The 26,536-nt window shown below is 45.8% G+C and overlaps 1 protein-coding gene across 3 annotated transcripts in view; it reads left to right on the forward strand.

Moving 5' to 3' along the window:
• COL15A1 (collagen type XV alpha 1 chain) overlaps window positions 1-26,536 on the forward strand; it is a 242,956-nt gene that overhangs the window by 210,413 nt on the left and 6,007 nt on the right. For 2 of the 3 annotated variants that reach the window (XM_074987940.1, XM_074987941.1), the window contains 7 exons: window positions 7,007-7,096; window positions 8,706-8,755; window positions 11,258-11,368; window positions 15,454-15,598; window positions 21,843-21,907; window positions 24,143-24,271; window positions 24,457-24,516. In XM_074987940.1, coding sequence (XP_074844041.1) covers window positions 7,007-7,096; window positions 8,706-8,755; window positions 11,258-11,368; window positions 15,454-15,598; window positions 21,843-21,907; window positions 24,143-24,271; window positions 24,457-24,516 — 650 coding nt within the window. The remainder of the gene's footprint in view (window positions 1-7,006; window positions 7,097-8,705; window positions 8,756-11,257; window positions 11,369-15,453; window positions 15,599-21,842; window positions 21,908-24,142; window positions 24,272-24,456; window positions 24,517-26,536) is intronic. The other variant, XM_074987942.1, reaches the window with a different exon arrangement.

The following is a 26,536-nucleotide window of genomic DNA, read 5'->3' on the forward strand; positions in this document are numbered from 1 at the left end:
ATAGAAATGTATTGTGTCAAATTTGACCTCACCTGTAGTGAGCAAAAGTCTCAACTATCTCTTGGCTATTAGATGACCTACATTATAAAAATGTATTTGGGGTCGCAGTTGTGTTACTACTAAACTAGTGTCCACATACCAAAACCCACCACTCCTGTTGGTACAAACTAGCACCCTGTTGGCAGTGTTTGGGGTAGAGACCATGGAAAGAATGAACCCTGAGACTGAACTATCTTGTCTCTCAGAGCTGGTATGTCTTGGACAGGGATAAGATACACAGATATGGCTGTGTGGGGTGCAGCTGCTGTCCTAGCCATTAAGTGTTTTTGTCATAGGCGGCTGTGGCCATGTATGGAGTGTGCAGTCACACAACCAGGGCTTCAGGAACACATCTCAACAGCAAACTCTGTTAATGTGAAATTAACATCTCCTACTGGCTAGCTTAGGCAGCTCCCCACCCAGCCTGCTGGCTTTGTGGGTTGCCATTTGAAGAGTCTGTTTCTCCCACTCATTGTATTGGGAACCCAGACACCTATGTCTGCAAAGCTTCTGTTACTCAGAGGGGTGAATATTCTCTCCCACTCCTTCCCCTCGCCCTACATTAGGCCAGCACAAGTGGTGGTATGCACAGTGCTACATCAGTGGGAGAGCTTCTCCGGCTACATAGCTTAAGCGACTCACAGGGGTGCGGAGTGGTGTGTGTGTGTGTTTTCTTCGGTGTGGACAGGAGAGTCTCTCTGCCATCAGCATAGATAGTCTCCATCATATATGCTGCAGCACACTGCTGAATCGGTTGAGCTGCACCACTGCAGCGCTGTCCATGTAGACATGGCCTCAGGCTTTGGGGATGGCAGTGAAGAGAGAAACACCCTTGCAGAGGGGTGATTTCAGGTTCTGGAGGCAAAGAGGAAATGGCAGCTCTTTTGAAATGTCATGGGAAGGGAGAAAATATTGGTGGCTCTTAAATAGTTATGGAGAAAGCTGGGTCAGCTCGTAATCAGAGGAAAGGGTCTCAAAGTTTGACTAAACAGCAATGTATTTAGAACCTCTACACAGCCCTTTTGAGGTTTGTTCATTGCTACCAGAATTATTTATTACTTCGTATTTGTAAATTATACATTGCAACAACTCTCACATGCTGTGATGGAGTGGGGGGGGTGCATGTGTGAGTCAGGCTGGATGTCCGAGGCAAACAGCAGCTCCCAGTGGCTAAGGATGACCCTGGGGCTACAACTGGCAGATAACACCTCTGCCTAAACAAAGAGCAGGGAGGAGCTCAGCTGGGTTTTTGAATCGGGGGCGGCAGTTAGAGGCTAGGAAAAGGGAGAGCTGGAAGGCAGCCAGCCTGAGGAGGGGAAAGCTACACCCCAGAGGGGCACCCCTCGGGGTCTTTCCCCCAGGACAGGTTGGAAGGACTGTCTCTGGCTGCTATGCTGTTGCTTCTGTGAGAAACTGGACATCTGTTGCCTAATAAACCTGCTGTTGTACCTGCTGAGTGAGAGTCACTCCTGCCAGCGGACGGGGTGCAGTGCAGGGGGACCCCTGAACCCCATCACACTGGTGTCAGAAGTGGGATGCACTGCACCCACGGATGAGCTCCCAGCAGTGGCTGACTGAGCACCAGAGAAGGAAGGAGTCTCACAAGAGCCAGAGGGGGAACAGAGCCATTCCTGCAGCTGCTGCTGGTGAGTGGATACCCCGGGAAATAGCTGGGAGATGGATTATACCCGACTCCTGAAGGCAGAGCTAGCAGGGCTGTGCAGAGAGAGGGGCCTGACCGTGGGGAAGGCGACCAAGGCCCAGCTGATTGCACAGCTGGAAGAGAATGACCGATCCGGGGGGGCAGAGCCTGTCCCGGCAGAAAGTGGCCGGTCAGCCTCGGGAAGCATTTCGGATTCTCCGACAGGAGCAGGGGCTCGACGCCGTCCGACAGACGCGGTGCCCACCAGGTCGCGCTCAGCTAGCGGTGGTCCATCGCGGGCAGAGTCCCCCGCCGCAGAGCTGAGACGGCTGGAACTCGAGGTGAAATTAAAGGAACTGGAGCACCAGGAACGGGAAAGAGAGCGTGAGCGCCAGGAACGAGAAAGAGAGCGTGAGCTTGAGCGCCAGGAACGAGAAAGAGAGCGTGAGCACGAGTGCCAGCTACAAGAGAGACAGCGGGAGGAGAGAGAGCGAGAGCGGGAGCATGAGCGAACCATGGCAGAGGCGAGACGCCAAGAGGCCCCAGCTGCGGTAAGCGGGGAGAGGGCCAGACGGCTCGGGGTGGCCAGTCACTTGGAGACGCGTGTGCTGGCCCAGTGTCAGGACACAGGGGACATGGACGAGTTCCTTACCGCCTTCGAGCGAGCCTGTGAGTTGCATGAGGTTCCCCCAGATGAGTGGCTCCGGCACCTCACCCCCTTGCTAGGCCGGAAGGGCGCAGCGGTGCTCAGCCAGCTGGTGGGGCTGCAGCCTGGGGACTATGAACGGTTCAAACAGGCCCTGCTGCATAAGTTCGGGCTGACTCCGGAGATGTACAAGAAGAAGTTCCAGGAGGCGCAGAAGAGGCCGGAGGAAACCCACGTAGATACAACCGCCCGCCTGAAGCAATACTACCAGAAGTGGGCATTCGGAATGGGAGTCCAGTCCGTAGAGGACCTGATCGAGCTGGCGGTTGTGGAGCGATTCTACGAGATGTGCGCACCTGACCTGAGGGTGTGGCTCGTGGACCGGAAGCCAGGGGACTCACATGATGCAGGGAAACTGGCAGATGACTTCACAAACAGCCGGGCCAGGTTTGAAAGTGAGCCCCACAAGGAGAGGGAGTCCCGGAGGGAGAGGGAGTCCTGGAGAAACCGAGAATCTCAGAGAGACCGGTCCCTAACTGTACGACAGAGGGGACCACCTCTTGGGCAAGCCCAGGAAAGAGGGGCCAGCCACCCACCCCCCAGAGAGCCAAACAGAGCCCGGACAGAGCAGCCGGCCCGAGGGACACAACCAGACCCAGGTTGTTACCGCTGTGGGCGAAAGGGGCATAGAGCAGCCCAGTGCCCCAGGCTCCCAGACAGGTTGAGCAGGCCGGGGGGTCATGGAGTCAACTGGGTGGGGTCCCAGAAGTCAGAGGGGCTGGCGGCCAAGGCGGGTGGTGCTGACAAGGGGCACTCAGATTGGGCCGAATCCGCCCCACAGACCAGCTCCTCAGGGGGACCAAAGGCTCAGAGGCCAGTTTACAGAGTGGGGGCAGCGCTACCTCTGTGGAGCAAGTGTCTCAAACACCTCGAGGTAGATGGGAAAAAGGTCACGGGGTTCTGGGACACAGGCGCTGACGTGACGCTGGCCCGACCCGGGGTGGTGGCACCGGGCTGCATGATACCCGATTCCCACCTGACGATAACAGGAATTGATGGGACCCCTTTCAAGGTGCCCATGGCGAGGGTGCACCTGAAATGGGGGAAGAAGGAAGGCCCCAAGGAAGTGGGCGTGCACAGCCATTTGCCGGCAGATGTACTGATGGGGGCTGACCTGGAGAACTGGCAAGGTGAACGCCCTCGTGCCCTGGTCCTGACCCGTAGCCAAAGAAAACGAGGGGTGCGCTCCCCAGATTCAGGGGTACAGGCCCAGCCAAAGCCACAGGGGCCAACCCTGAGAGAAAGGGGGCTCCCAAAAACCAGATCTCACAGGCCAGGGATGCTGGAGCCAGGCAGGGATGGGGAAGTAGCCTCCGCTCCTGCCCGAGCGGAAGAATTCCAGGCAGAGCAGCAGAGAGACCCCTCCTTGCAGAAGCTGAGGGAACTGGCCAGTCTCAGCCCAGCTCCGCAGCTGGGGGAGGGCTGCAGGGAGAGATTCCTGTGGGAAAAGGGATTCCTGTACCGGGAATGGGCTCCCAGACGCAAAGCGGAGCCATGGAAGGTCCAGAGGCAACTGGTGGTTCCCCAAAAGTACCGGCGCAGGCTGCTGTACCTAGCTCATGATGTCCCGCTCGCAGGACACCAGGGGATCCACCGCACCAGGAGAAGGTTGTTACAGAACTTTTTCTGGCCAGGGATCTTTGCAGCTGTCCGTCTGTATTGCCTGTCCTGCGATCCCTGCCAGAGGGTGGGGAAGAGCCGGGACAAGGGGAAAGCTGCCCTGCGGCCACTGCCCATCATAGAGGAGCCTTTCCAGAAAGTGGCTATAGACATAGTGGGCCCCTTCAGCAAGGCAACGCGTTCGGGGAAGAAATATATTTTGGTAGTGGTAGATTTTGCCACGCGATACCCAGAAGCAGTGGCCTTGACCTCTATCGACGCTGACACCGTGGCAGATGCACTGCTGTCCATTTTCAGCAGAGTGGGGTTCCCCAAGGAGGTCCTCACAGATCAGGGGTCCAACTTCATGTCGGCCCTACTGCAAAGCTTGTGGGACAAGTGTGGGGTCCGGCACACCTGGGCCACAGCCTACCACCCGCAGACCAATGGGCTGGTGGAGAGGTTCAATGGGACTCTGAAGCAGATGCTGAGAACCTTCATGAATCAATACCCCCATGACTGGGACAAGTACTTACCCCACCTGCTGTTTGCATACAGGGAGGTGCCCCAGGAATCCACGGGGTTCTCCCCGTTTGAGCTGCTGTATGGAAGGAGGGTACGGGGACCCTTGGACTTGCTCAGAGAAGAGTGGGAGGGGACGGCCTCCCCTGAAGGGGAGTCAGTGGTACAGTATGTACTGACCTTCCGGGAAAAACTCACCGAGCTCATGGGCCTGGCCAGGGAGAACCTCTCCATGGCCCAAAGGAAGCAAAAGGTCTGGTATGACCGTAACGCCAGGGCCCGAGCCTATGCCACCGGGGATCAAGTGATGGTCCTTATACCTGTGCGGCGGAACAAGCTGCAAGCGGCCTGGGATGGGCCCTTCAAGGTCGTCAAACAGCTAAATGACGTGAATTATGTGGTGGAACTGTCGAACCGGGCCCACCGCCACCGGGTCTATCATGTGAACATGATGAAACCTTACTGGGACAGGCAGAACTTGGTGCTGGCCGTGTGCAGACACTGGGAGGGGCAGGGGGAAGATCCCTTGGTGGATTTACTCACAAGGACTGGAGCCGGCTCCTTGCTGGAGTCTATTCCCCTCTCAGACCAGCTGACCCCTGCCCAGCAGACGGAGATCAAGGAGGTGCTGCATTCGCATCAACAGCTGTTCTCGGACAGACCCGGACGCACTGACCTGGCTGTCCACCGGATAGAGACAGGCACCCACGCCCCTATCAAGTGTGTGCCATTCAGAGCCACAGGGAGGACGGCTCAGGACATAGAGCGGGAGGTTGAAGACATGCTGGCTCTGGGGGTGATCCAACCCTCGTCCAGCCCCTGGGCCTCTCCCGTGGTGTTAGTCCCTAAAAAAGATGGGTCTGTTCGGTTTTGTGTGGACTATCGCAAGCTTAACGCCATCACTGTCTCGGACGCCTACCCCATGCCCAGGCCTGATGACCTTTTAGACAAGCTGGGGGGAGCCCGTTACCTCACCACCATAGACCTCACCAAGGGGTACTGGCAAGTGCCATTAGACCAAGATGCCCGGCTGAAGTCGGCTTTCATCACTCCTGTGGGGCTCTACGAGTTCTTGGTCCTGCCCTTCGGCCTCAAGGGGGCACCCGCTACCTTCCAGCGTCTGGTGGACCAGCTACTGAAGGGAATGGAGAGCTTTGCCCTGGCTTACATGGACGACATTTGCATCTTCAGCCAGACGTGGGAGGACCATGTGTCCCAGGTCAAGCAGGTGCTGGACCGACTCCAGAAGGCTGGTCTGACTATCAAGGCAGGGAAGTGCAAGGTGGGAATGGCTGAGGTGACCTACCTGGGCCACAAGGTGGGCAGCGGCTGCTTAAAGCCAGAGCCAGCTAAAGTGGAGGCTGTCAGAGATTGGCCAACACCCCAGACTAAGAAGCAGGTCCAGGCCTTCATTGGGATGGCGGGGTACTACCGGAGGTTTGTGCCCCACTTTAGCTCCATCGCAGCCCCCCTCACGGAGCTGTGTAAAAAGGGAAAGCCTGACAAGGTGGTTTGGACCGAGCAGTGCCAAGAGGCCCTCTGCGCGCTGAAGGAGGCTCTGGTCAGGGCCCCAGTGCTGGCAAATCCAGACTTCAACAAGCCCTTCCTGGTGTTCACCGATGCCTCGGACGTGGGGCTGGGGGCGGTGCTAATGCAGGTGACTGACAAAGGGGAGAAACACCCCATCGTGTACCTGAGTAAGAAGCTGCTGCCCCGGGAGCAGAGCTACGCGGCCATAGAGAAGGAATGTCTGGCCATGGTGTGGGCGCTGGGGAAGCTGCAGCCGTACCTGTTTGGACGGCGTTTCACCGTGTACACCGATCACTCACCCCTGACCTGGCTGCATCACATGAAAGGGGCCAACGCCAAGCTCCTGCGGTGGAGTCTGCTCCTGCAGGACTACGACATGGAGGTGGTCCACGTCAAGGGGAACAACAACACCATAGCCGATGCCCTGTCACGCAGGGAGGGCCCCGAACTTCCCCAGGTCACTGGCTAAGTGACCCCGCTCAGTGCGGTCTGGAAGGGGGGAGAGATGTGATGGAGTGGGGGGGGTGCATGTGTGAGTCAGGCTGGATGTCCGAGGCAAACAGCAGCTCCCAGTGGCTAAGGATGACCCTGGGGCTACAACTGGCAGATAACACCTCTGCCTAAACAAAGAGCAGGGAGGAGCTCAGCTGGGTTTTTGAATCGGGGGCGGCAGTTAGAGGCTAGGAAAAGGGAGAGCTGGAAGGCAGCCAGCCTGAGGAGGGGAAAGCTACACCCCAGAGGGGCACCCCTCGGGGTCTTTCCCCCAGGACAGGTTGGAAGGACTGTCTCTGGCTGCTATGCTGTTGCTTCTGTGAGAAACTGGACATCTGTTGCCTAATAAACCTGCTGTTGTACCTGCTGAGTGAGAGTCACTCCTGCCAGCGGACGGGGTGCAGTGCAGGGGGACCCCTGAACCCCATCACACATGCTAAGGAGACATTTCATTTTCTGGCAATATTTTTTGGCAGGTGTGAAAGGAGAGGCAGGCTCCTGGGGACTGCATGGCCCACCAGGCTTAAAAGGTGAAAAAGGAGAGAGAGGCTCACCTGGACTACCAGGTATTATAAATATGATTGCAGAGCACGACATGTGCTTTTCAAGTGGATTTATTTTAACTGCAAAATGCTGAATACATTTTAATGTCATATTTATTTCCTGTGCCTAGACAGAGTTTTAAGTTAATTACAGTTTATGAATACCCTGATTCTGCAGAGTAAAGTCCATGGCTACCTTTAAGCGTTGGCATAGTCCCACATCTGTCTGAGTTAGGCATCTACTTAGATTCTTTGCAGAATTTGGAAATAAATCACTAAGCCCGATAATATTCTGGGAAATGTTGTCTGGTTTGTGTCTCTGCTGAGACCCTGCTGGGGCAGAGAGCACTGCTTACAGCATAACCCCCTTACAAACATGTTCTAATTCCCACAGTAACTAAGCCCCACAACAGCCAAGTCTATGTCCTCCCTCTATGTCACTTAAACTCTTCTCTGGGTACCCAGAAAGCTCTTTCGTCCAACCTGTAAAAAACACAAAACAGGATCACTGTTCCGCAGCCTCCTCTGTCTGCCTGCAACCTGCGTGCTGCTTCTAGTTCAGTCTTTGCTGAGACCCTGCTGGGTGCAGAGGATACATCCTGGCAGGAACTGAGGAAGTTCTCCCAGCATACCACAGTTTGTAGTCTACAACTTGTAGTTCCCAGGGCTGCTGGTCCTTGGGCTACATTAACCCAATAGATGTTTTTGTGAATACCTTCATAAATGCAGATATGTGTGGAGCAGATAAAAGCAACACCTGTAAAGCTACGCATGAATTAGACTTTTTTTCCTTCACTGAAATTCCAGATGTAATGTGGAACCCAATAGCTCTTACAGTGCCTGATCCAAAGCCCACAGAAGTCTGTGAGAACCTTTCAATTTACTCCAGTGGACTTGCATCAGTCCCCTGAGTATTAAAATCAAGCATAGTATTGATTTTATATTGGGTGTGTATTTTGCAGAGAGCATTAGCGCTTCCTTATTGGAAAACAAGTTACCAGCTTCCCTCGCAGGAGCAGTCGTTAAGTCTTTGCTCAAAAGATATCCGGAAAGCTACTTTTGCTGCCTTTCTGAAGTGTGGTATATTTTAATTTATGAATGACTCACAAGATGGTGTCATATTTTTACGAGGATTTGAATGAATACACTCATTTCCCTGCAATTTGTTTGAATTCAATTAATCTTTTCAACCATTACTCTAATTTAAACTGATTAGAATACATCAGGGAATTCTAGGTATCTTTTCTGAAGCAAGTCCATTATGTTGCTGTTGAGCATTGTAACTTTTTTTTCCTCAAACTTACCCAAAACAGCAGAGTGGGAGCATGAAAACCGAAGTACAGACTCTGTAGCCTCTGACTATCTATCGCCAGAGCATAAACACAGTCTCACCGACACCAGACTAGCAATGATGCTGGCACACAGACCATATGCTGGCTTTTGCTATAAGGAAACAAAATTTTACCATGTCTAAAAGGTCAAGATGATAATGGAGGAGAGTGATATTTTAAACTTCAAAAGTCATGCAGATAATGGTCTTCTAAAATGAAAAATGTGGACAATGCAGCCTTTCTAAAATGGAAAGTACACATGATTTTTGCATTAAAATAATTTGCTTGATTTTTTTTTTCAGGTCCTCCTCTGTCTTCAACATATTTCAGCCACTTTGTTAACAGCATGAAGGTAATTACTTCCCATTTGTAGCTTTGTTCTGTTCAGCTTTTTTTAACCCTATAACTTAATATGCATTAAATGTAAAAAAAAAAAAAAAAAAAAAAAAAAAAAAATTAACGTACAAGATGACATACAAACAATAATTGATTTAGGTCAGAAATTATAAAATGATACATTATGCAATTATTAAAATTAATTGCTGAACAAGCAAATTATCACATTGTTACGTATTATATCACATGTGAAAAAGAGGTTACTAACATGGAAAAAACTCTCTACGTCTTACTCCTGAGGTCTCTTCAAGCCCTATGAATCTATGATGATAGGTTTTTCCTGTTTTTTTTTTTTTTTATTTCTTTTTCCACAAATTGTATGAAAGTGATTTGGACCTTGTCATTATCTACTTCGAATCTTCTAGTGTAAGTTAATTCCTCTCTCTTTCTCAAACTCTTTCATACCCAGCAGTGGAGTGAGAGAACTTTTGCTTTCAAAAAGACTGTTACAGCAAATTTAGCTATATTTACTACATGAAAAATCAGTTTTTGTACAGACTTCCTGTCATCCGTTCTCCCACACGCGCTGATGATTTTCTCTGTAGCATAGGAGAAGTACAAGGAAAAATAAGTGCCGATGCTATCTTTCCTTCCATTCCCCTCTTTCTTTTCCCTCCCCAGAGGCAGTAATCCTTGCTTTTCAACGTGCCTTCAAATAGTTGCTCTACTTCTGTGAAATTTTTAGTCTCCTTTTTCAGTGATAAAAGGAAAGGAGATGGATGCTGCACAAACCATTTTACAGACTTGATAAAATAAAGGAACTGTTGAGAGCCAATACTTCTGACTCCCTTTATTTGTTCTCCAAAGTAACTTATTAAGGAAAACCACTTGACCCAGACCTCTCTTTTTCAGCATTCATCTGCACTCTCACTATGGATTACTTAAGTGTTGGAGCTGAATATGAATGGAATATTAACTTAAAATGCTTCTATTTTGCTCTAACTGAATTAGAGCTGTAATATCCTGTCTTGTATCTGTATAAGCTTCCTAGTGTAATGTAATCAGAATATTATAGTGATGTCACCAGAAGAAATTAAATCAAAGTGTTATGTAATGGTACAACCAAGCCCCTTGAAAGAATATTATTATTACTATAGAGAAGGCTTGTTATCAGATTTTTGTCCTGCTCAACTAAGCCCAATTATATTTTCTGTGCTGTAATGTATAGCCTGCATCAAACTCGAAGGTAGATATTTCCCTCCTTTGGACCGGAGGTGGCTTATTTGATTTAACAGATGCTTTTATCTACAAAGTGCTGTTCTGGCATTTCTTCCCCCATATATAATACAAAATGCCATACAACAAGCTTTACAACTCAATTTACCAGGAAGCAAGAGGGAAAATCTGTCAATCACAACATCTTTAAGTCGCCTAACTCCCACCCCTGGCCTTCCGTCTGTTTTGTCACCTGTCCTGGAACTCACTAATTTTTGCTCATTCCTCTGCTACTTCTATTTACTATCTTATTTCTCAGAAGGAAGAGTAGAGGGAAAACAAACATCTGACAAAACTGCAGAACTAAACTAAGAGAAACTGGAACTTCTGTTGATGTGGCTCTTATTAAATGGGGAGAACAATGGTCTCTGTTTCAAAATAAGTTTGTGAGTGTCTACACAATACAATTGCTATTTTGAAATAACAGGTGGCTTATTTTGAATTTGGTAAAACTAATTCACAAAGAATAGTGCCTATTCTGGAACAGATATTTTGGAATAGGGGCTGTGTAGACAGGGAATAGGAGTATTTTGAAATAAACTATTCTGGATAATTTATTCCAAAATAAGGCTCCTGTTTAGACATAGTATCTTGGCTTAGAGCCCCTGGAAGGCCTTATAGTTTGTGGACACACTACTTTGGAATAAGTTTTGCTTATTTTGAGGCTTTCCTGTAGTGTAGATGCATTATTCCAGAATAGCTTATTTTGGAGTAATTCCGGAATAAATTAGGAGAAGAACAGTGCAAGAGAAAATTATATGCCAATATTTTGCGTGCCATACATTCTCCCATCATACCTCCTTCATTTTCTCTCCACCTGTGTGCAGTAATCCCTGCTCTTCAACACAACTTTAGATATCAGCTCTATTTTTGTGAAATTTATAGTCTGCTTTGTCAATGACCAAAGAAAAGGAAGTGGAGCCTGCCTCTTTGCAGTTATTGAGACTTTTCCTCCCACTGCCTGTAGGGTGAAGGCATAATTGCAATATAGAATCTTGTTTTGGAGCATAGCAGAAGGAGAATTACAGTAAACATCCCTACTTCTGTGAGAAAAATCTTGCCCTTGAAGCCTAGGGAGTAAATTATTCATTTTTATTATACATTTTTTGAGGAACGGTGTTATATCAAAAACCAGAATTTAAGGTCTCATTATACTGTATTGAGATTTTTTGTGTAATTTTATGGGGTCAGTGTCAGGTTCCTATCCTGTTCAACTTAATTTTTAAATGCTTTCTCTTCTAAGGGTGAAAAAGGAGACACTGGAGAAACTGGCTTCAAAGGGGAAAAAGGAGAACCAAGTGGAGGATTTTTTATGTCAGGGCCTCCAGGACCCCCTGGAAGACCAGGACTAGTAGTAAGTGATGTGGTCTCTCTTGCAACGGAAATGTACGTGGATATTTTCTCAGTCCAGTAAGAATTAAATAAAACTAGGGAAATGTGGCCTACATGAAATTACTATAAAATGGGTGCATAACTAGTTGAAAAAAATGTACTCAATGAGTAATTACCAGTGGTTCAACGTTAATGTGGAGGGGCATATCCAAAGAGATCCCACAGGAGTCAGTCCTAAGTACAGCACTACACAATATTGTTATGGATCTCTTGGACGATGGAGTGGAGAGTCTCCTTTATAAAATCTGTGAATGACATCAAGTTTGGAGGGTTTGCAAGCCCTTTGAGGGACAGGGTGTTAGAATTCAAAATGACCTTGATAAATTGGAGAATTGATCTAAATTGAAGAAGATGAGATTTAATAAAAAGAGGGAGAGTTCAAAGTACTTCACTTAGAAAGGAACATCCAGTGCATGACCTCAAAATGAGGAATAGTTAGCTCTGGGGTAGTAATGCTGAAAAGGATCTTAGGGTTATGGTGGATCACAGGCTGGCTATGAGTCAACAATCTGATGCAATTATGAGACAAGCTTATGTTGTGGGTATACTAAGAAGCGTGTTTATATACAGTAATCCCCTGGTATGCACGATTTCGATTTGCACTTAACTCACATTAACGTGCATTAAGTGCAAATTGAAATTGCTCCAGCCCCCTAGCAGGGGACAAACTGCTGTGGCTAGTCAGTTTCCCGGCTCCTGCAAGCCCAGGGGATCCAAGAAGCAGGCTGCCACCTGATACCCATCTCTCCTGACTTGCACAAAATTTGAGGTATGCAGGGGTTGTGAGGAACGCAACCTCTGTGTAACTTGGGGTCTACTGTATAAGCTATTCAGAGGAAACCATTCTACCTTAATCCAGCTGAGACCTCACCAGCACAGAGCACTGCACAGTTCTGTCCAATGCAGCATAGAAAAGATATGGACAGGATGTAGTCTCAGAGAGAGAAACAAAAGTGATAGAAGGTTTATAAAACCTGGCCTATGAAAAAGGGTAAAAACAGGCATTGAAAGTGAGCTACAGATTTATTTGTGATTAAAAATGTATACTTAGTAACTGAATTAGTAGCTAAATTAAGTCAAAGGAGAACTATATCCAATAGGTGCAGTGTGAGGGCAACCTCTTTCAGGCTATGTCTAGATTACAGGGGTTTGTCGACAGAAGTTTTTGTCATAAGATACCTGTGATCAATAAAGGGCAAAAATAAAAACGTATGGGCTACGTCTACACTAGCACACTATGTCAAAGTAAGAACATCGAAATAGGCTATTTCGATGCGTATCGTCTACACGTACTACAGGACTGGTGCCATCAGCGTTCAATGTTGAAGTAGCAACGGAGAACGTCGAAAGGAGCCGCCCCAGAAGGAAATGCGGAGCATCCCCATGCACAAGCGCTCCCCGTTGAAATAAGGGGCAAGCAAAGCCCCAAGCCGCTGCCTTAAAGGGCCCCTCCCAGACGCACTCGGCCTGCACAGCACAAGATCCACAGAGCTGACAACCGGTTGCAGACCCCATGCATGCAGCATGGACCCCCCGCTGCAGCAGCAGCAGCAGCAGCCAGAAGCCCTGAGCTAAGGGCTGCTGCATGCGGCGACCATAGAGCCCTGCAGGGGCTGGACAGAGCATGTCTCAAACTCTGATGAGCTGATGGCCGCCATGGAAGACCCCGCTATTTCGACGTAGCGGGATGCGGATCATCTATACACACCCAACTTCAAAGTTGAACATCGAAGTAGGGCGCTATTCCTATCTTTGGATAGGAATAGCAATTTCGACATCTCGCCGCCTAACGTCGATTTCAACATCGAAATACTCACAGCACATGTAGATGCGACGCATACTATTTCAACATTGTGCAGGCTACTTTGAAGTAGCCAGCTGGTGTAGACGCACCTATGGTAACCTGCCAATGGCAACATTCTCAGCAGAAGTTCTTCAGCTATAGAGAAGGTCAAAGAGAGACTTGATTACACATTACAGGATCTACTTGTTTGTTCAGGTTTCCCCTTGAAAGATGGCTTGGAGGGGGGTTGTTTGGAAGCTGTTATTTTATGTTGTCAAATCACACTATGGCTACGTCTACACGTGCCCCAAACTTCGAAATGGCCATGCAAATGGCCATTTCGAAGTTTACTAATGAAGCGCTGAAATGCATATTCAGCGCTTCATTAGCATGCGGGCGGCAGCGGCGCTTCGAAATTGACGAGCCTTGCCGCCGCGCGGCGCGTCCAGACGGGGCTCCTTTTCGAAAGGACGCCACCTTCTTCGAAGTCCCCTTATTCCCATGAGCTCACGGGAATAAGGGGACTTCGAAGTAGGTGGCGTGCTTTCGAAAAGGAGCCCCGTCTGGACGCGCCACGCGGCGGCAAGGCTCGTCAATTTCGAAGCGCCGCTGCCGCCCGCATGCTAATGAAGCGCTGAATATGCATTTCAGCGCTTCATTAGTAAACTTCGAAATGGCCATTTGCATGGCCATTTCGAAGTTTGGGGCACGTGTAGACACAGCCTATGCCATGTGTGATCTATATATTTCTGTATATATGCCTAAATGTGTATAGCTGTGTGTATTTCAAAAGGTTAAAAACAAATACAAATAAAATTAGTATGACTTGCATAGAGGATTTATTCACAATATTGAATATATACATTTTAATATCATTAAGTTGATAGGAAAATCAGATTTAACATTTTGCTCCATTGTCTGAATTAACTACATCAATAAATAGCATCATACTACTAATAATATACATTGACACGTACGATGTTATAAGTTGTATCTTCACAAGGGTCAAAATAATCAGTACGGAAATTATGTAGTGTCCAGATTGAAAAATATTGGCCTAGTTAGCTAACATTTTCTAACAGAGAGAACAGTCAGTGCACCAAAAACCATAATGAAAAATCCCATGTGTATCAGGCTGAACAGTTCCTATAAAATTCAGCTGTTTTTAATCTGTATCTTTTTATTCTGTTAATTGCTGTAGAAATCAGCTACAGAAGTAGCTTTGCTAATCCTTAGGTAACTAGCTAATCCCCAGTTGGAAGGCACCTGTTAATTGACTAATGCATGGGATTTGTTAGGTTGCATTAGTGAGAACTCTGTCAAAAAATATGGGAAAGCATATCAAGGCTGGACTCTTCCCGCAGTGAATCCTGATTTACCCACTTGGTGTTACTGGGGACTGCCCACTCTTCCTTAGTTTGTGGCCTGGGAAAGAAATGCTTTGAAGAACAGCAAAGGCTGGGTAACCGGTCAGCTGCAGCAGATGATAACCAGGCAATTGTGACACATGGCCCAGACCTGTTCCTTATATGCAGACAGGCCTGAAGCATGTGGAGGTGGGGCAGAAGATACATGAGAGAGATTCCCTATTCTGGCACTCATAAACTGGGAGACTAGGTAGGTAGATAGTGTCTATTTTTTGTTTTGTTTTTCAGGGAGAATGAAGGGTGCGGAAGGGGGTAGAAGGCTGGGATATTGTTGCAGTGAGGAAGGTACTCGGGTTGAATCATGTATCCTTAGGGCTAAAGCTAAACTCTGAGCTGATGACCGCCATGGAGGACCCCGCTATTTCGATGTAGTGGGACGCGGATCGTCTACACACGTATCCTTAGGGCTAAAGCCTTCTCACAGTTATTATGAGACAGTCTTGATACCATTTATATGCAACGTGAACTGACCTAAGCTGTGCTCTGCAGGTTCAGATGCATGCTGTTTAGCGTACAGATTTAGGGGGAGATGAGATGCTAGGGGCAGATCCAAGTACCCAGGACTAGATTTTCAGAAATATTTCTAAAAATCAGCCTGTAAATCCATAGTTTAGGCACCTAAATAGTAAGTTTTTCATTTTCTGTTGTCTTCAGTGCAAGCTGCTGAGTGCTTGGCATTTCTGAAAATCGGAACTACAGACTAAATTACGTCCAAATATGGGTTTGGGAGGCTCTCTTCAAGATCTGACTATTGAGATCAGGGTGCTTATGTTGTTTCCAGTCAGGCTGCTGCATGTGTGTTGTTTTTTTGTTTCAACAAGTCTCCTGCCTTGACAGGGGCCAAAGGGGGATTCAATTGTTGGGCCAAGAGGCCCCCCTGGATTACCTGGCCTACCTGGACCTCCAGGGTATGGAATGGTTGGACCTCCAGGCCCACCGGGCCCTCCTGGACCCCCAGGCCCTCCAGCGATATATGGCTCAGGTGAGGGTGCTCTGAACCAGCTTTTTCCTCTGTGTATGTGTGTGCATGTGCAAGCCTGCCTCCATGTTTAGCCAGCCATTGTGTTCCACAACTTGTTGCATCCCCATCCCACTCCTCTGCCTATCTGCTGTTCAACAGAATGATCAGACACTCAGATAAAAACAAGGTGTTGGAGAAGAGTCAACACAGCTTTTGTAAAGAAAAGCCCTGTTAAAATTCTCTGAGGGAGTCAACTAGCACTAGATAAGGCTGATTCAGTTGATATTATGCACTTGGATTTTCAGAAAGCCTTTGACAAGGTCACTCACCCAAAGGTTCTGAAGGGAGCTCAGTAACCATGAAATAAGAGGGAAGGTCCTCTCATGGATAATTAACTGGTTGAAAGATAGAAAACAAAGCATGGGATTAAATGGTCAGTTTTCACATTGGAGAGAGGTGAATGGTGGAATCCCTAAAGAGCTGTACTGGGCAGTTACAGAAGGATCTCAAAAACCTGGTAACTGGGCAGATGAACTTCAGCATTTTAAATGCAAAGTAACGCACGCTGGAAAAAATTACCCTAACCACACATACACAATGATGAGTTCTAAGGCAGCTGTTGGCCCCCAAAAAGAGATCTTGGAGTCACTCTGGATAATTTCCTGGGAACATCCATACAGTGCACAGTAGTGGTCAAAAGGCTACCTGGTATTTTAGGAACTATTATGAGAGGAATAAAAAGTACAACAGAAAATATCATCATGCCACTATACAAATCCCTGATACAGTCATACCTTGAATATTGGGTCCTATCCGGGTCACCACCTCTCAAAAAGCTTATACAGGACCTGGAAAAGTGTCAGAGAGTGGCCAAGAGATCAAGAGAATGGAACAAATTCTACATGAGGAGAAACTTAAAAAAAAAATAGGGCTGTTCAGCTTAGAAGAGAGATGATTACAGGCTGATATAACAGGTCTGTAAATCAGGAATGGTGGGGGCGGAAAAAAGTCAGTAGCCAAGTGCTATTTACATTTTCTTACATACAAAACTAGGGGTTGCCAAAAGAGCAGGTTTAGTATAAGATAGGGTAGTTCTTTTTCAAACAATACGTAACTAATGTATAGAACTCATTGTCTTGGGATGTTGTGATGGCCAAGGCAGAAATGGGTTTAACTGGTTTGGTTCATGCAAGATAAGTCCATCAATGGCTTTTAGCTAAGATGGCACTGTCACAGCCGCATACTCAGGGCCATCCTAAATCTCTGGCTATCAAAAGCTAGGAGAGGAAGACATTAGTTGATCATTCCATTGCTCTGTTCTGTACACTCTCTCTGGTACAGACCACTGCCCAAGAAAAGATATTGGGTGAGATGACCCACCATGGAAGTTCTCCTATAACTCTGCATTTGAGATAAGCTGTTGCCTTCTCTTCCACATTGCCTGAGCTCCATCAGTGCGGGGTGGGGTGAGATGGAGAGCACAGAGGAGATGGTTGCCCTGCTCTCCATTCCATTATGTAATCCCACAGGAGCTCTGAGCAGGCAGGAGCAGAGAGAAAGGAAAATTCTGCTCAGTCCGGTGAGTTCTGTACTGGTGAAAATGGAATGTTTGGAGAAAGGTATTGCCAAATGTCTACTGGAAACTTTCACAGGAGTTCTAATGAGGCAGTTTTTCACAGGGCCAGAAGAAGGTACAGCTCTGACACCAGGATGCCGCCGCCTGCCAAATTTAAGGTTCCTGCTTGTAAACAGGGAGACATGACAGTTTCTACACAGTTGTCAGAATTCTTTTAACGTAGGCAAAACCAAGCCATTTTCAGTTTTCACACTTTTGTTGATTTTGAACATACTAGATTAGCACTGGAACCAAATGTTGCCCATATATACACACATGAGGGAGGAGTTTTGTAGAACACTTAAGGTACCAGCTCAGTAATTCCAAACTTGCAGGGGTACTTTCATTGGGATTTTATTGCCTGAACTTTAGGGAGGCATTCCTGTAACCCAGGTGTCCTGGTTCAGGGCTGGTTGAACTTCTGACGGCTCTAAAGACTCTTTGAATGTGCAGAACTCCAGGGGACAGCCTGCTTTCTTACATCTATCCTGGGCTACTATCCTGCTATTTTGCTGGACTGGGTCCTGTATCCTATGCACTGACTATGGCTCCTCAGCAGGCCCAGTGGGGTTCAAGTCCTGCAGTTTTTCTCTCAGGGAGCTGTGATAAGTCTGTGGACACAAGCTAGAGCTGCCTTTAAGCAACCAAATGTTGTTTAGTCTCAACAGCTGGAACACAGCATAACAAGAGCAAAGGATTACTAACACAAACTCCTACACACATATCTTTCTTATCCAAGGCTTACGGAGGCCTAACTTTTATCCAGACAGCTCAGCATCTGTGACTGGAATTCCCCACCCCACGTCCCCTCAACATGCACACCCATCCCTCCCTCCTTTTTCAGGGGCAGACCTTCCATTGAACCAATTTTACTCATCCCCACAGGAAATAGACTTCCTAGCAAGTGGCTCTTCAAATTGCCATATAGTTGTCAGTTGATGGGTGGTTGTCAGAAGTGTTTGTTGCGTTTTCTGTCTACATGCAAACTTGCCTATGCTTGAATTAATGCTTAGAATGATAGAAAATACTGTATCAACCACACAGAGATATAGAATATTCTCAAAATAGTGCAGGCATCTATGTGTCCTCCACATCAAGCACTACTCAAAATTGCTTCAGAACCAGACAAACTAAACAAAACATTCCAGACAATTGTGGGTGTGTACCTTCTCTAGACTTTTGGTTAGCTGCTCTGCCATTGACCTCGGTTTCCCTCTTACACATCTTACTCTTTGCTTCACTGAGCAAAACTGATGGATGTCCATCAATATTAGCAAATCTGATTGGAGCCCATTGATTAAGTTTGTCTTGTTTTAATTAGGCTCCTAGTTTAGCTGTGTCAAAGTGCCCATATGCTGTAGTGTGGGAGCCAGGAAAGGCTAAACTCTTGAAGGCTGGCTTTGAATCAAGCCTCTGTCTCCTGCTTAAGGCACATAATGCTCTACAAAGATTCCCAGGAGTGCACCAGAGTGATGACTTTATAGTTGGTAAGGGTGGTTTCATGGTTACATCCAGATTTAATGAAAAACATATTTTGGAAATGTTAACTTTAAACTGCAACAGGAGGTGTTTTGTTCTTCCATTAACTCATCGCTGTCACATGTTTTGTACAGTAGTAAACAAGCCCTAGAGCATGTTAATGTCCTTGTGACATGGCTTTCTGAATCTGATGTTAAATCTGAATCTCTGTTAAAAACTACTTTTAAAAATGTTTAATGATGTTGTATTTAGTACAAATGCCTTCAGATTGGAAGGGTGCAAGAACATAGTAGCAACAAGATAGTAATTACTTTTTTTAAATATATATTAGGTGTAATTTTTACCCTGTTTTCGTAGATGAACTTGTATCCTCTCACTCCACTATGGGCCTGATCCCTGTCCCATTGAAGTTAACAGAAGCATGATTGGGCCCTTTCATCTGTGCCTTTTCTTGTGTTGTTCCTCCCTTGTAATAGCAGACACCCCTGATAAACATTCCTGAGGGCTTTGGATGAATAGGAGTGGGACATTTTGTTAAGTTCAGCCATCTACCCTCACCAAGTTTTCTCAGAGACAATCATTGGAAACAGTTCTTGCATAATCTTTCTTCTTCAATTTATAAGCACCTTGTGTCAGCGTTGTGCACTTTCTTGAGACCATCACACAGTTTGCAGAGTTGCCAGCCTCTGAGGGGGGGAAAAAAATCAAGCTATAGATTTCCAAATAAAATGGGAATTGGCGAGGGTGTCTGGGAGTTGCTCCTGATCCTTATGTGCATTCTGAGAAGTGCTGAGAGCATATTGATATTGTCACCAGGGTATGTGGGAATGCCAGCCTTTCAGACACCCAGGTTAATCGGGAAAAACTTAAAAGTTCTTCCTTCCCACCTCATTCCTCAACATAGTTGTGCTCCCCACTATACCATTTATCCTCTCAACTTTTCCATCCCTACATCTCTGTTTTCAAGCATGTTCTCCCTTGGTCCCTCTTGACTCTTCATTGTCTCCTCTCTCTCTCTCATTTGCTTTCTCCTATCAAAGAGGTGCCTATCTCTGACAAAAAGCTCTTTCTAATATGGTAGTTTCTGACCCTCATAGGCTACACCTGCACTATAGCCATCTTGGCCATTTCTACATATGCCACTTTCTTCGAAAGTGGCGTGCTAATAAACAGCCCAAAATATGCTAATGAGGCATGGATGCAAATTCCCCATGCCTCATTAGCATAAGGTCACGTGATTTGGTGTCCAGAAGACGTTGTTCTGGACTCCAAAATGCTGCTTAGAAGCGTGGCCCCCAGGGGGGTCTTCCAGAAGGAAGTCCTTCTTCCGGAGGCCCCTTCTTCCTGAAAAAGCAGGGGCCATGCTTCTAAATGGCGTTTTGGAGTCTGCAAGAACATCTTCCGGACTCCAAATCGCATGACCTTATGCTAATGAAGCACGGGGAATTTGCATCCACACCTCATTAGCATATTTTGGGCCATTTATTGGCATGTGTAGAAACGGCCCTTTTGAAAGAAGTTCTTCTGGGAGATCTTTTCCAAAAACACTTCTTTCAAAAGAGCATGTCCACATACACAAAAATGGATCAAAAAATTGATCTGCTCTTTCACTAGAGTGTGTCCACACTGTCCCTGCTCTTGTGAAAGAAGAGTCCAAGGATCGCAAAATCCAGCACCATGAGGACTGCTGTTTTGATAAAAGGGCCCCCAGGGCATCAACATGTTTTTTTCTGAAAATATCTTTCAGAAAAAGGTGTCCTTTCTCATCTGGGAGAGGAAGAGGGCTGCTGGAAAAAGTGCTGTGTTCTTTTGATTTCAGGTTAAGAGCGCATTTTGTGTGTAGATGCTCCTCAGGCTCTTTCCGAAAAGGCCCAGTTTTTTCTAAGGGACTTGCTAGTGTAAACGCAGCCAGAGAGCATGAATTAGCCAGTTCAGTACAGGCACCTTCATCTCAGGTTCTGTGGAAGAAGCTGCCTTGAACTTCCGAGGGGAACCACTGACACACAGCTCATAGGGATTAATTGTAGCCTTCCAGATCTCTGAGCAATTTCAATCCCTGTTATTTGATCAGCCTGCCAGAGAACTATTTCCTCCTTTCTCTCCTTCATGCGTGAAATCGTCACTCCAAAATACACTGGTTCCCAAGGTTCAGAATGAACAAATCTCAGGAGTAGTGAAAGGTTTAAAACTTATCACAATCCAATTGCATTAGAAAGGAAGATTCATACCATTGTAAAAGAGAGATTCACCACTCTTCCATAGAAGTACCAGTTTCTTCTAAACATTAAGGCTACGTCTACACGTGCCCCAAACTTCGAAATGGCCATGCAAATGGCCATTTCGAAGTTTACTAATGAAGCGCTGAAATGCATATTCAGCGCTTCATTAGCATGCGGGCGGCAGAGACGCTTCGAAATTGACGCGCGTTGCCGCCGCGCGGCGCATCCAGACGGGGCTCCTTTTCGAAAGGGCCCCGCCTACTTTGAAGTCCCCTTATTCCCATGAGCTCACGGGAATAAGGGGACTTCGAAGTAGGTGGCGTGCTTTTGAAAAGGAGCCCCGTCTGGACGCACCGCGCAGCGGCAAGGAGCATCAATTTCGAAGCGCGGCTGCCGCCCGCATGCTAATGAAGCGCTGAATATGCATTTCAGCGCTTCATTAGTAAACTTCGAAATGGACATTTGCATGGCCATTTCAAAGTTTGGGGCACGTGTAGACACAGCCTAAAAGTAATGAGAGAGGCAATTTTGAAGTTGAGATCCCTTTTTGTAAAGAAAAGTTATTTTTAGGTTATTTTTAGAGGATCGTGTGGCCTTTTATAAATTGTACAGATGATCATCTGCAAACGCAAACCTTCTTCACTTCTAGCCTGGAGCAGTCTCATTGATTTAGAAGTAGTTGCTTGCATAAAAGCATATACATGTAGGAGAGCTTGCAGGATAGATGATTATCTGCCCAGATAGAAAAATAGTTTTAAGATAATTACAAATAGATTTTCTGCAGCTTCTGTGAACACACTCAGGCAGAACCTCAGTAAACGTGAGTACTGTAGTTGTCACAGTTTCATGCCAATAAAAGCTTTATCCTACACAACATTACCAAGTATTGCCTCTAATTGTCTCACTTTCTCTCAAAAAAAGAGACATGATGTGTACTTTTGTTTTATTTTAGCAGCTGCAGTTCCAGGTCCACCAGGTCCACCCGGAGAGCCAGGATTGCCAGGAACCAGGAACCTGGTAAGAAAAAAAATCTCAAGTTTGCTGTTTTGAAAGTGGGAGTCAGTTCACATGAATGTCAGTGGAAATGCTCCAACAGAAGGCTGTTACTGCATCACTTCCCAGGCAAATATTGCCACACCTGATTTACCTCTAATTTCTTCCTTCATTTCAATTGTCAATAACTCCTAACCTGCTAATCCAAGACTCAGGGCAAATTCTTCACCCCAACTTGATAACTTTATATCTCATGTCATGGCACCTGGATGGCTCTCAAGGGTAGAGTTCTCCTGTTCAAGAGACATGGCGGTTTTCCTTAGTAGTAGAAAGGAATCAACTAGAAAGACAGGCCTGCAGAAGTAGAAGAGATACCAATATGGGTACTCTGATTGGCATCTCTTTCCTGTTAACTAAGAAATTACCTCCTTAGTATGGAAAATTCTGATCACTCTCTGAGCCCCATTAGAGTTCATCTAACAGCGATTACAGCTATACTCTGCATTGGTTGAAGGGCTCTCAGTCTTTGGTCATCCTACTGTTTCTCAATTTATTAAAAGATTATCATAACTTTTTGTGCATGTGATACAATCTTCTCCAATGTGACATTTAAACTTGGTCCTAACTTTCCTGATGAGACCACACTTCAAACAACTGGTCATGTGTTTCCTTCAGTGAAAGCTGCATTTTTTGTGGTTATTGCTTTCAGTAGGAGAACTCGAGGATGAGAAACTTACATAGCTGACTTTCCTAAACCACATTTTATAAAGAAACGGTTTCTTTCAAGACATACCTCCACTTTTTAGCTGTCAACTTGGATTTCCAAATTCAACACATTAACCCATGGTATGAACAGAGACATCAACTATCTCATGCATTACAAGGACTTCTTCCCTTCCTTTGATGCCCATAATTATCTTAGACAGACAATTAACATCCCTCCCCACAACCTCTCACCCCTTTCCTTCTATCCTATTTGATTTGTAAGTTTTTAATTGCAATTTTTTTTTCTTTTTGGTCCTCTGTACTTACAAAAGTCAGCCTATACTGGAAATGAAATTGATCTGATGAACTGGGTCTGTCCCACGAAAGCTCGTCACCGAATAAATCATTTTGTTAGTCTTTAAAGTGCTACATTTCTGCGGCTTTGTTTTGCTGGACTTCCATGTTAACCAGGTCATTCAGCATCTGGTTTTCTACCCATAATCCCACCAAACTAAAAAGAGAGGTATTTCTCATGCCCCAGATGTCATAAGAGCATTAGCCTTTAATTTAGAAAGGACTATTCTCGTTTCTTCTCCAACCAACATAACACCAGTGTTATGTGGTTTGAATTTCAGCCTGCTAGCCACATAGCATGTTAAAGGAAGAGACCATCTGCTCTTGCTAGTAGACAGTACAACATATACCACAGACTGATAAAAACTGAGGTAAGGCATGGGGGATGAGATACAATGATCTAATCACATCTCAGCCAGCCACTGTGGTTATTCAACAGATGAAAATTCTGAATATGAAGCCGTCTGCATGAAGAGGAGAAGGTCTCTTCATTTTCAGATTCTGATGTGGAACTGGCTCTTTCTTTTTGGAATAGCAGCTAGAGAAACACAACTATGGGTTTTCATTTTGTGTAATTTATTACTGTCTTTTCTGGACCATGGCTTCCGAAGGCAATTAGAGCTGCATTTTCATTCAGATATTTGCTTTGATGTTATGTCTCATGGAAATCAAATCAAGTATAAGTATAATGAATGTTCACTGACCCTAATGATCAGAACAACAAAACAACAGCAAAAAGAGAGAGTACTACAAATATGAATAGAGTTAAAAACACTTTACAAACTACACCTTGCCCCTCTACAGCCACTAATGGTCCCAAGTGAAACATGTTTTGAACTCTGTCAGATCAGCCCAATTTTCCAGACCTTAAAGATATAGTAACCGCACGCTACAGCCAAATTCACTGGTGTAATTCTGTTAGTGCTCTCATACCAAAGTTGAATTTGGCCTACACTCTCCACAGTTCTTAATTTCATAAACCAAAACAAATTATTGACAGTACAATTTGTCATGATTTTTTTGCCACAGAAACAAAATTGGGTAAAATAAGCTAGTACAGGCTGGTAAATATTTTCTGTACAGAAAGTCTATGTTCATTTCTCTGACTTTCTCTGCTAATTTCCAGGGCAAAGCAAAAGTTGCTTTTTTCCTGCAAATGTCCTTTATTTTTGATTATTCTGTTTCCTTGTTATTTGACAGGTCACAACATTCAGAAATATTGATGGTATGTTGCAAAAGGTTCATTTAGTGGCAGAAGGCACATTAATCTACCTGAGTGAAAGTAGTGAGGTGTTTATCCGTGTTCGAGGAGGATGGAGAAGAGTGCAGGTATGAGTACATCATGGAGATTGCTTCCCAGCTTTTCTTCCTTAATGGTTTTGTTGCAAATATTCCATAAGCGGAGAGTGTGGGTGTTAAGATTATCCTTCAGTACTGTTAGAAAAAAATGTAGTTAATTCATGTTTTGTTTTGTTTTGTTTTTTTGTTGATCTCTTCATTGTGTGTTCTTCCAGCTTGGTGAATTAATTCCCATCCCAGTTGACAGCCCTCCACCTCCAGCAATTTCAGGCTATGTAAGTGCAAAACTGTCTGTGGCCTGTGAAAAACTACATTGAAATATTCACAGATTTGGAAAGTGTTTTGCAGACAGAATCTCCCTCAAAATAATTGTTCTTGCCCAAGAAAGCTCATTACCTAATAAATAAACTTGTTAGTCTTTAAGATGCTACAGGCCTGCTTGTTTTCTTTGTGATGCTACAAACTAACATGGCTACCTTTCTGAGTCTAATGTGCGTGGCCTGTCAGGTCTCTGCATTTATGACATCACTACCTTCAGCTCCTTCACTTGCTCTTACTAGTCATTGGCGGGTGTATTTCTGATATTTCAGGGGGCTTTTCATGCCGCAGCACTAAAGCAGCATCTCTGAAGCAGTGTGCCCTATTTCATAACACTGAAAATTCTGCTGGGCGTGGGCTTCTTCCAAGGAAACAGAGTGCATGAGTAAAATCAAGATGCATGGGACCATATCGTTATCAGTGGCCTGACTACTGAGAGTAAGCTTATGGAAGTCTTGTGTTTACACCTGCGTGTGACTGGCACCACTGGTTTACATCGTGATTCATGAATGTGGGTCAAGGTATTTGCCTAGGCTTCTTCTAAACCTGCTTTATTTGTTTATATAGCACTCCATTGTGCTGGGCCCTGTACAAACATTCAGGAAGATGTGATCCTTGGCCCAAAAAAATCTATAATGTAAAAAAGACCAAAATGAAGTGGTGGGGAGATGAGATACAATGTGCCAGATGAGTGATTAGGCTGGAGATAGGTATGCATCTTATCTTTTGGATGTGCAGAGGGTGTGATTATAAGGTAAGCTTTGGGTAAGATAACATGCCAGGAGAGCAAGAAAGGGCGGATGGAGGACTGTGAAGAAGGGAAGAAGAAATTCTAAGCCAACAGTCAATGTAAGGAAGACTCTCCAGAGTTCAGATTCTAAAAGACAGTCTGTTGACTTCCCAGGTTGTGTGAAATTTTTCGGTGAGGGTGGTCCTCACCTGGAATTCACTCTGTCCCACCGCAGTTGCGCTCCATGCTGCTGGGGAAGATGTGCTATTCCTGGAGCAGACTAGGACAGTCTGGTAGGGCCTTCTGTGCTCTCCACCACTATGTGCTTGGGGAATGGGAAGATGGCTGAGGACTAGGCTCAGAGTGGTAGTCGTGTTAGTCTGTAGCTTCGCCAATAACAAGCCCTCCTTGGCACTGTAGAGACTAACAAATTTATTAGGCCATGAGCTTTCATGGGTGAAACCCACTTCTTCAAACAAAAATGAAGAGGAAAAACAGAATATAGGGTTTATATAAGGGGGTGGGAGGAGGTTACCTGTCGTCAGTAGGACCAGTATATGAAGCAAATTAAGTACAGGCTGAACCTCTCTCATCCAGCACCCTCAGGAACTTACCAGTGCAGAATGAGAGAATTTACCAGACAATGGGAGGTCAATATTGTCTAACAGAATTAACAACATTTCCACTGCTTACTGGGCTCTTAGAAGACATTTATGGGTAAATTAAAGCTAAATTACAGCACAGAACACTAAGAGCCAAGGCTGGTGGCTGTAAACAAATTTTATGGGACCATGGAAAACTTGGCCACACCCATAATAAGTGGTTGCCCAGCTAACTAAAATCATGCCGGATTACGGAGTTTGCCGGATGAGTGTGTTCCAGCTTTAGAGAGGTTCAACCTGTAGGATGTCTCATTCCTGCAAATAGTAAAGATGGAGAAATTGTAATCTTGTGGTAAAATTCTTTTTCAGAAGAATGGGAACACATACACAAACCTGTAGGAGAACACTTTAACCTCCCCAGACATTCAGTAAGGGATATAAAAATAGCCATTCTTCTACAAAAGAATTTTGCAAGATTACAGAAGGAAATATCTGAATTTCTATTCATTTAGAAATTTAACACCTTTAACCTTGGCCTGAATAGAGATCTTAACTATCTTATCCATTACAAGAGCAACTTCCCTAGCCTTGATATTTTATAGTGAGAGCTAACTTCCCCTCCCCACCCCTGCCCCACTATGTAAA

The sequence above is a fragment of the Carettochelys insculpta genome, chromosome 2 (genome assembly GCF_033958435.1).
Source record: "Carettochelys insculpta isolate YL-2023 chromosome 2, ASM3395843v1, whole genome shotgun sequence".
Classification (NCBI taxonomy): domain Eukaryota; kingdom Metazoa; phylum Chordata; order Testudines; family Carettochelyidae; genus Carettochelys; species Carettochelys insculpta.